We start from the raw sequence: 10,731 nt of genomic DNA on the forward strand, positions 1-10,731 counted from the left end.
TTACATTTTTTCATGTAAAATGGGGGGTAATACTAGAACCAGGCAGATAATGGACTATTGTTTGTAAAATACTTAGTATGGAGTTTGCTATGAAGTGGGCATTAGACATGTTTACAGGAGCAACTTTATGTTGGCTCAGCTACACAAGGTTTCTAGACCCTGCTATTCTAGAAGTTCAGAGATGCATAGCTATTCCATACCCTCCTTAGGAGGGGCATGGGAAGGGAGCAGGAGAGAGGTGGAAGCAATTTTACTAATCCCCTTCAGTTTTATTTTATGTGTCTGAGTGTTTTGCTTGTATGTGTAGGCAGTGCTGTGTACTATGTAACCCAAGGAGCTCTGGGACTGGAGTTACAGGCAACTGTGAGCCACTGTGTGGGTGCTGAGAACTGAACCTACCTCCTATGGAAGAACAGCCAGTGCTCTAACTCCTAAGATGCCTCTCTAGCATCCCGACTGAGAGACTTGATATTTGCTGGCTTCATAGAATATCCAAACCCAGTGTTATTTGTTAAGGTTCACCCAATTCTTGTTGATCTCAAACTGAAGAGTAACGTGAGATAGCATTTGCAGAGCGATGTGCACACCTACTCAGTTCCAAAGAGAGGCTGAATTCACACACATGCAAGTCCACAGGCACACAGGTGCACAGAGACACACAGAGACACAAATACATACACAGACATACTCCCACACCAACATCGACACAGACACAGAGACACACACAGACACAGACACAACCAGGCACACACTTGTGCGTGCACCCCCCTCCACACCTACACACAGGCACACAAACACAGAAACATATACAGGAGTCATATAGACTTAATCATGGCCACCTCCTCAATTATTTTAGGCTCTAATAAAAACCTCTGAATTTGTGACAGTTAACATTATGAAATGTATTTACCGTTTTTGCTGTGTTGGTGAATACTGACTGTATAACACGATTTCTTATTCGTCCCCCTCTTCAAACTGGCATAGGACTAAAGACAGGCTTATTACAAGTCCAGGAGCTTCCCAAATCTATCCAAGCACTTACTCCCCAGAAAACACTTTAGCTTGAGACGATAACCAGGAGCAGCAACCTTTTATATTATCCAGTTGCACAACACACTTCTTGAGTAAATAACATACCCTAACTTGGGGTACATCACCAGATTCAAGTCAGAGAGGATCCGTTGCCAGTCAATCAAAGTGCGTGTCACTGGAAGATCCCTCCGTAATATTTTTCTCAGGGCTTCGTTAGACAACTCCTGTAGTTCTTCTATGACAGCTGCTTGAAACTTATTCTCTTGTTCTTCCACAAGTCTTGCGAAACTGAGAGCCAACTGGGCTTGATTGACCACCTCCAAGCTCTCCTTTAGGTCCTTGGAGACTTCAATATGAAGGTTGACACACCTGAAGAAGTGAGCTTGCACAAAAATTCTTCCTGTGACTTGGGTTAGAAACGGGTTTACCTGGAAGATCCACTTAGACTTCCAAAGACCGTTCCAACACTCTCCATTGTCATAGCTGTGGTCTTCAATGCAAGCTATTAAGAATTCTTTGCTTTTGACTGTTTTTCTCAGCACATTGCAATTTCCATTTGGGTAGTGATCATTCACATAGAGTTTTAAGGCACACATAACAACGGATCTTAGGTACTCGGTCTCATTCCGAATGATTCCGTGACTTTGGATATCCCTCAGCTGATTCTGGAGTAGGTCAAACCTGAAAGAAAGTTTGCTCTGGTAGTCAAAGAAGCGGAAGTTACCCATCACATTGTGGTGAGACAGGAGGACTGGGTTGCCGTCGATGCAGAGTGGGACACAGTATTTTTGGCAGTGCTGATGACCTGCGCACTCACCCTGATGGTGCATAAGCTTTTCATCTCGGATAAGCAGACAGAGATCGTCAAAGGCATTCACAAATTCCCCAGGAGGAGCCTGGACTAAGAGCCTGTGGATGACTTTCTCTTTTTCTTTCCTACTCAAGACGCTGAGTGACATGGCCAGTGGTAGCAGAAGCAAAGCTTCTGAAATGAAGGGTGCTCACAGGGTGAGAAAACGGTCCATGGGATACCTTGCCCATTCAAGGTGTTACTCATTCAAGCTTTAGAGCAGTATGTTGGACTATGAAGAAGGGCAGTCAGTCAAGCTCTGCAGATCCTGGTGAAGTCACAGAGAAGTGTGGAACTTCTAATGATGTCACAATGAGTACTTAAAACCAAAGAAGAAAATGATAGTAACCTGACAGTGAGGAGTTCAGCTGACAAGCCATGCCAACTGTGACGGTTTTAAGAACTTAGCTTCTGGACAAGTTTTCTTCGAAAGTGGTATGTTTTCTTTGTGTCTGTTATATGATGTTGGCGGTCTAGAGATGTTCCCTGGGGTTTGGACTCAGCGTTGGATAGCATGTGGTCTCTTCAACTGTCATATGGTACTGATTTCCACTCAGGCCCTTAGAATAGCTGCCCCACCCTGGGGGTAAACATTGTGATGAAAGACTTGAGGGTTAGAAACAAAGTAGGAAACACAAAATGAGATACAATGAAGGCTGAGACACAGCTCAGCCCGTAAAGGTGCCACCAAGCTTGAGAAGCAGAGTTTGGTTCCCAGGACCCACATGATGGAAGGAGAGATACACCTCCTGCAAGTTGTCCTCTGATCTCAGTGCACACGTTACAAAAAGTGTGAGCTCATGTGCATGCGTGCGCACACACACACACACACACACACACAAACACACACAGAGACACAAATAGAGTTTATTGAAAATGCCAGTGGAATTAGAAATTCCCATACCATAAGAAGTCAAATATTTTAGGCAGGGACCACATCTTTCATGTCCCCCAGCCCCCCGCCCTCTCTTTGTGTTGTGTGTGCACTTTTTGAATGCACATTGATGTATAAGAGCAAAGGCAACAGGCTATGTGTTCTCTGCCTTTTCCCTAGAAAAGCGGTAGCAGCGAGAACAGCTGATGACGGTCACAAAAAGACCGTGTTACTTCTAAGTGACACCTTCGACGAAGAGCCCTCTATGGGAGGACAAGCGGCCCAGATCATGAAATCATGGAAAGCCAACTTCATGAGCTCGCAGAAGCAAGATATCCATCCTGAAGGTCTCTCTGCCTCATTCCCTCTCTTGCTTGGTTCCTTCTCTTCACTGTCTCTCAGTCTCTTCACAGAGTCACAAACTCAAGTGTCTGCCATTTAAGTGTGAGCTTTCTACTTATTTCCACAGCTCTGAGCTTCCTGCGTTTTCTTAGCTTCCTATATTCTACCATCATTATTGTTATGATAAGAAAATGCATTTTTTTCATATTGAGCCATAGTCAGTAAGGTTGAGACTTACTCTCATTAGTTTTAACAGTGTAAGATGGAGCAGAAATTGGAGCAACTTTCTCCTGTAGGACATTTGACTTGCCTAGTAATTTAACCAGTCATAGTTGCTATTGAACACACAGTAGCCTATGTTTAATAATGTTTTATGAATGTACCCAGTGCTCTGACTTCTGTAAGATTCACTGTTGATTTTCTCATCTTTCTTGAAGAGGGAGGTCAGGTTGGGGAGAGAATCTTGGAGTTCAGTAACTCTCAGGCTCAGGCTCTCAGACCAACAGTGTGTAGTAATGGAATAATGAATTTCTCAAGTGCTAACTTTTTTCCGCCCGTTTTAAGAAATCATCCTGCATTTTAACTGAGTTACATCTTTTTATATCTTCCACACTTTTCCTATGGTTGAAAAGCTGTTATTTTATTGTAAATAGTGCTTATTTACAACTGTCTGAGCACAGGATAGATGATCCATTAAAACTGCAGACAAATTATTTCTCTAAGAATTTTAAATCCCTCAGTGAGTGACTTTGAGAATTTCCTTAACTTCATGTGCTTCATACATGGTTTTTGTCAAAGGTTCAGGATGATTTTAGAGGTGGAAAAATCAACGTTGAAATTACTCACAAACTGCTTGAGAAACTTGATTTCCCATGCCACTTTGCTCATGTGAAACATATTTTTAAGGTGAGATGAAACCCTTTTTAAGGTGAGATGAAACCCTTTCCCTGACTGTTCCACTCTATGAAGGGTTTACTCCAGTGTAAGTAGACATTAGTAGATACTTGAGTATTTTAGAAACTACACATGGGGCTGGAGAGATGGCCCATGGTTAAAAGCACTGACTGCTCTTGTCGAGGACCTGTGTGTAGTTCCTAGCATGCATGGTGTGCCTCACAACAGCCTGTGACTCTAGTTCCAAGGAACCTAGTTCCTTCTTCTCACCTGGCCCATCTCCTTTAAGTACGTGGCACACACACACTCAGATACATATACATGAACCTAAATAAGTATTGAAAAATACATGCAGAAAACCAGTATCTTAAGAACAGAATAAACTAATGACTATTAAATTTTGAAATAATACCAGGACATTGGCTTGGAATAATTTCCTGAGTATATAGAAACGGTCACACCAGATCTGGGATAAAGGTGAAAATGAAGGCTGTCTGATCTAGGATTAAATGTAAAAACTGAATGGTAGTGTTTTATTTTGATGACATGGGACAAGAGAAAAGCTCAAAGGAACAGAATAATGGTGGTTGGCATAAAAGCTGTTATAGGAGAATACACTTGTAATCCTAGCATTTGGGGGTCCAAGGGGGCAGATGACGAATTCAAGGTGAGTTTCAGCTATGCATTGGGTTTGGTATTGGTGTGGCCTGCTTTCGAAAAAAATAAAATGAACAGTAATCACAGTAACTAATGAAATAATAGACAAACAAAACCATCATCAAGGCAGAAAAAGAGAGAGAAGGCTCAAATGAATAAATTAGTAAGGGAAAGAGGAGACATTAAAACTGACCCCACAGAATTAAAGAACATCATGACGGAATATGGCCCACCAGAGAGCAGCAGATTGGCCGATTTATTGAACACACAGAGCCTATGAACGTTAAATAAAAAAGAACTAGAAAACTTGAAAGTAATAATAATAATAATAATAATAATACCAAGTCACTAAGTGAAGTATTCAATAAAGAAAAGAAAAGCCTAGGAGCAAATGACTTTTTAGGTAAAGATTACTTAGGTGAGGAATCAAGACTCATCCTTTTAAAATACTTCTAGTAAATCTGAAAAAAAAAAAAGATTATAATGCTATTTTATAACCGCAGCAAAATCCTGATATCGAAGCTGAGCATGAACACCCCAGAACAGCTAACGATAAGCTAGTATGTTTGGTGAACACAGATACAAACTTCCTCAGCAAGCCAAATGCATCAACCTTCAAGAAGGATTCTACGTACGCTATGACTAAATGGGAGCTGTCACTCAGATGCAAGGAAGGCTCAATACACAGAAAGCATTTCTACTCACCACATCAAGAGAATGAAGGATAAAATGAAATTGCACGATAACCTTCAAACCCTCAACTCTTCTTTTTTAAATTAACAACCCAGAGCGCCAGAGCTGGGGAGATGGTTTAGTAGGCAAAGTGCTTGACTTGAGAGACCTGGTTTTGAATCCTTAGTATTCATGGAAAAAAAAACAGGTATTGTAATGAGAAGGCTAGGCTCATTCCATGACAGGCTTCAAATTGGCAGTTAAGGAAACTAGGCCTAAATCTCTGATACCAAGAAATGAGCAATTCCACAGGCTTTAGAAGATGCCCTGTCACCTGGCCAGAGCCAAGACAATGGGTCAGCAACAGTTTCCAAGAACTCCCCAGCAAGTTTTCAGTCCCTGCACACCCCGGTAATTGTATGTCCATAGAGATGGACCCAACAGAATTACATAGAACTCACCTACTCTGGAATTCCCTAACGTGCTCTAAATCAGGCCTGCAAGCTCACTTGGTTGTCTTTCTATTCTGGTAATGGGCAGACCGCAGCAGGCTGGACTTCTGCAGAATAAGACGCTTTGTGTTTACGTACTATTTGAGTCCGGGGTATCATTCTTCAGTGAATCATGGACCCTGACAGGAACACATGCTTGTAAACCCAACCTTGGGGAGGGAGGTGGAGAGAGGAAGATCCTGACTAGCAATTTAGTCAGCCATTGAGCTCCTGGTTCATGACATACCCTGTCTCCAAAACAATGAGGGAAAGTGACTGGGAGCAACACCTCATGCTGACCTCTGACACCTAGTGCTGACCCCTGTCTCCATGCACACATGTGTGTTATGTACTCATGATACATACGAATTCACTCACATACACAGGAACATGCACACACGCATGACTTTCAAGGAAACTGTATAAAAAGAAATAATCTTAAGACAAAACCAAGCAAACAAACACCAAAAAAACGAAACAAAACCAACCAAACAAACAAACGAAAAAACCCTGCCACTGCCACCAGGAAAAAAAAATCCTCCAAATCAAAAGTAACTGAAAAGCCATAAAACCCTGAAACAAATGAAACAATGAAAATTGAAACTGAACCAAGTCCAAACAAATCAACACCCTCAAACTCTTTAGACTTTCCTCTGTGAGCTGGGGCAAGCAAAGGTTCCCACCCCAACTATCCTAATCACCCTACAGGGTAGGAAACACTGTGCTAGCCACAGAATGTGCTAGTTAGGATGGAGGAAAAAAAAACAGATTTAAATTGCAATAGCAGAAGTCAAATGGTCTCTGGTCACAGGTGGTCTTACATGGGAAAACATGGAGGACTTTGTTAAAAAAAATCTGCCAGCACTAATAAATACAGTAAAGTGGCTAGACACAGTATCATGTACATAAACTACTGCATTTCTACTCTCCAGCAAGGATTGGCTCCAGAAGAAACCAAAAAACAATTTTTTCCCCATTAATATCAAAATGAATCAAGTACCTAGGAATAGGTTTGGAGATAAAATACTTATGATGAAGACTAGAAACATCATCAAAAGGAAGTTTGAAATACAGGAATAATTCGAAAGATACTTTGTGTAAACATGTCCATCTGAAAAAGTAATCTATAGATTCTTCTCTCCTCTTCTCTTCTCTTCTCTTCTCTTCTCTTCTCTTCTCTTCTCTTCTCTTCTCTTCTCTTCTCTTCTCTCTCTCTTCTCTTCTCTTCTCTTTCTTCTCTCTCTCTCTCTCTCTCTCTCTCTCTCTCTCCGTCTCTCTCCTTTCTCTTTTCTTTTTTTCCTGATAAAAGTAAGAAAAAGATCTTCTAATTCTTATTGGGCCAAAGAAGACCTTGTATAGCCAACATAATCTTAAGAAAGAGCAAAGCTGGAAGAAGCTTTCAAAGTATAATTTGGTTTCAAAAATGAAAGTAAAAAAGTTGCAACAACCAAAATAATAGTATGCTACAATGGTAGTAGCCTTTTAAGAAGTGTATTGCAGTTTTCCTCTTACCCAGTTGCACTAGTATATTTATTTATCAAGCTTTAAGGGCACAACTGAGCAGGTTTTACTCTATTCCAATCCTCTAATCTGGTTACCTCCCTGCTCAAATCCCCAAGATACTAGCATTTTATGGCTTTCTTTCCTCTAGGTGTGTTTCCTGGGCGCTCTCTGTGGTTGAATTCTCTTTCCTGCCCCTCCCCTGTCCAGCAGGAATTCCAGCTCTATTCTCTCCCCTGCTCAGTCATTGGCTTGTGTGCTCTCTTTATTGGCATACCAGGGAACAGTTGGGGATTGAACAGATTGAGATAGGAGACTCTGAATAAGGACTACAACCAAATACAGGGGAGACAGAAATCAGCCTTTGGATCTTCACACAGTACACAATAAGATTATGCCTACAGGATGGACATAACACAGGTGTATAAACAAAGGGAACAAAGTGGAGAGCCCCGAGATAAACCGTTCTTATGCAGTCAGTGATCTTCGGCAGGGATGCCATGCACACTCAATGGCGGGGCAGCAGGAGATTCTCCTTAATGAGCAGCACTGGGAAGCAGAGCGCACATCCAGATGCAAAGCTGACGACTGCACTCTAAGGGTGCACACCAACAAGACTAAAATCACTTTATAGATGCAAATGTTAGACCTCAAACTAGAAAAGTCCTTGAAGACAACCTAGGAAAAAAATCCTCTTCACATCAGTCTCCCAATTGGTTTCTAGAACAAACACACAGAAAATAAAGTCCAAAAAGATAATGGAATTACACTCATGGCTTTGGCAGAACAAAGGAAGTGGAAAACCAAGAAAGCAACCTATAGTAACAGACTACATATCTGCTAAGGGGCTAATATCCAAAACACAAAGAGGTTACAAAATGCAGTAGAGAAAAAAGGATACTAATAGTCAAATATAAACAAAGGGACTGTGTGCAGTTACTAAAAAAATATGCAAATAGCCAACAGGTATCTGAAAACTAAACTGGCCATTACAGCAGTGCAGAGAAAAGCACAGGAGACATGTCACAGCTGGTGGAATGACGTATGTGTATGCGTGTATTATAGCAAACATTCATAAGGATATGGAGAAAACAAATCCTGTGTACGATTCACAGGTGTGTAAATCATTGCAGCCATTGTATAAAATGTCACAGAGAAGACCCCAAAGACTTGAACATAGGACTTCGGTGATACAGCTCTGTTCCTGAGAAGTCCGTAAACAAAATCTGAGTTTGCCCTGATTTCCCATGCTAACTGCAGTCAATCTTTACAGCCGAGATGTGGAAGCAGCCAAGGTGTTTGTTCATCAATGTAGCAATGGGTAAAGAAACCATGCCATATCCGTCATGTGCACTACTGTGGGAAAAAGAAAGAGAAAAAAGAAAAAGAAGAGAAAAAAAGGTAGAAAAAGAAAGGTGTTCTCCAACTTACAATAGCGTGAATAAACCCAGAGGAGGAACTAGGTGCCGAGAAGCCAGACAAAGGGATAAAATACTCCGTGATCTTACTGATGAGAAGAATAGGAGATTTTCAAATTCACAGGAGCAAAGGGTGGGGTGCTGGTTAGGAGGGACCAGTATGGAAGGCAGTAGGCTAGTATTACTCAAAGGGTAGAGCATCAGTTTACAATATGAAAAAGTCCTTGAGGTACACTTATGTGAGGTTGTCTGTAGTGTGTGAACTTGCATTACAGCCACAGAATTGATGAATAGATCTTATATTAGCTATTCTCTCTCTCTCTCTCTCTCTCTCTCTCTCTCTCTCTCTCTCTCTCTCTCTCTCTCTCTCACACACACACACACACACACACAGGGCAGAAGAACATATATATGATATTCATCATATTCTATTAGTTTTATAGTTATTCCCTAATTTATCAAAGTGTTATGTGTATAAAAACATGTGAACTTAAAAAATTTTTGCAATTATGTGTGTGTGTGTGTGTGTGTGTGTGTACATGTGCTACAGTGTGCATGTGGAGGTCAGAAAACAACCTCGAGGAGGGTCAGTTTTCTTCTTCCACCATGTGGGTACTGGGGATTGAACTCAGGTTGCAAGGCTTGGTGGCAAGCTTCTTTCCCTGCTGAGCCATCCCACTGAACCAAAATATGTAAATGTTTTATGCCAATTTTGCCCAAGCAATGTAATTTAAAGAACTCTTAACCAACCCGTAGCCTCCCCGACACTCCTGTAACACATGTCCCTAGGATTGCCCAAGCCCTCCGGGTTTATCTGATTTGATGCTATGGCTGACAAGGAATCATCCTTTGATGACAAGGTGAAAGAGTAGGTAATCAGTGAGGAGTACAAAATATGGGCAAAGAACACTCTGCTTTATGCTTCGATGGTGGTCCAGGCCCTAGAGTGGCCCAGCTTAACTGCCCAGTGGCTTCCAGAGGTGACCAGGCCCAAAGGCAAAGACCCCAGCTTTCCTCTGCTTATCCTGGGACCACACATATCAGATGAAATAGTCAGTATTCAGCTCTCTAGCGATGATGCTCAGTGCTTTTGGAGAATTTGGAGGTTCTGGCTCTGTCTGGGGAAAAACTGAAATTGAAATCAAGATCAACCATGAAGAAGTAAACAAGGCCAGGTACATGACCCAGAAGCCTTGAGTCAGGGCCTGTTGCTCTCTGTGACTAAATGGTGTAGAATACATTATATTATAAATATATGAAAAAGAATGAGCAACTTGGAGAAATACTTGTATTTCACTTATTCCAAGGGAGAAACACTATTGAGATTTCTTTGTTTAAAGAGCTAACATGAAGGATTCCAGTTTGACAATCCCACGATGTGTCAGAGGGTGGGGCAATGAATAAAGCAAGAAGACAAGGGTTTCAGTTGAATTTTGTCCTAGAAAGTTGACAGCTTTTTTTGAGAACTAGACAAAGAAAAAAAAAAGCTAGGTTAGCCAATTTAGATAGTTAGGGATGCTGGGCCTTGAAATAATATTTTTGGAGATGAGGAACTAGCTCATTAGGAATTCACATCTGAACACAAAAGGTTCCCCCACCTTCATCCCCAACAAGACATTTTACAGTTAGAGTTTTCTACCTAACAGCATCTTCTAAGAGGGAGAAAATCATGTTCTTCCTGATTTAACAGACTCTACTTGCGTTAAATGTGGAGACAGCAAAGTATTTTAGAAAGCACATCAGTTGTGAACGGTTGTAGTCATTATCTATACAACCTCATATTGCTTTGGAGCTTCTCTCAGACACAGAAGATCTGAGCCCGGGGTTGAAGAAAGCACCCACCACACTGAAAGTACTTTACAGTATGGTCAACAGTTACCAAAGCGTGGAAATGAGTCAGCAGTGGGAAGTTTTACTGTTCAGTCGTGGGCAGGACCAATGGTTATTTTCTTAGGTGAAATAGTTTTGGTGTTCCTATGACAACAGTGTTTATAAAATTCA

The 10,731-nt window shown here is 41.4% G+C and overlaps 2 protein-coding genes across 3 annotated transcripts in view; one reads left to right on the forward strand and one right to left on the reverse strand.

The window, feature by feature from the left end:
* Positions 1–1,073: 1,073 nt before the first annotated feature.
* On the reverse strand, positions 1,074–2,126 carry Capza3 (capping actin protein of muscle Z-line subunit alpha 3). The gene has a single exon (XM_021165693.3). The coding sequence runs from the start codon at positions 1,989–1,991 to the stop codon at positions 1,092–1,094; it is 900 nt and encodes a 299-aa protein (XP_021021352.1). The 5' UTR covers positions 1,992–2,126; the 3' UTR covers positions 1,074–1,091.
* A 97-nt stretch (positions 2,127–2,223) lies between these two features.
* Plcz1 (phospholipase C zeta 1) overlaps positions 2,224–10,731 on the forward strand; it is a 58,973-nt gene continuing 50,465 nt past the window's right edge. Inside the window, exons 1-3 of one of the 2 annotated variants that reach the window (XM_021165689.3) lie at positions 2,224–2,317; positions 2,937–3,088; positions 3,881–4,004. In XM_021165689.3, the coding sequence (XP_021021348.1) occupies positions 3,054–3,088; positions 3,881–4,004 (159 nt within the window). In that variant the 5' untranslated portion in view covers positions 2,224–2,317; positions 2,937–3,053. Of the gene's footprint in view, positions 2,318–2,936; positions 3,104–3,880; positions 4,005–10,731 lie in introns of both variants that reach the window. The other variant, XM_021165691.3, reaches the window with a different exon arrangement.

Source organism: Mus caroli, unplaced genomic scaffold (assembly GCF_978045245.1).
Source record: "Mus caroli unplaced genomic scaffold, Mus_caroli_1 scaffold_7, whole genome shotgun sequence".
NCBI lineage: Eukaryota > Metazoa > Chordata > Mammalia > Rodentia > Muridae > Mus > Mus caroli.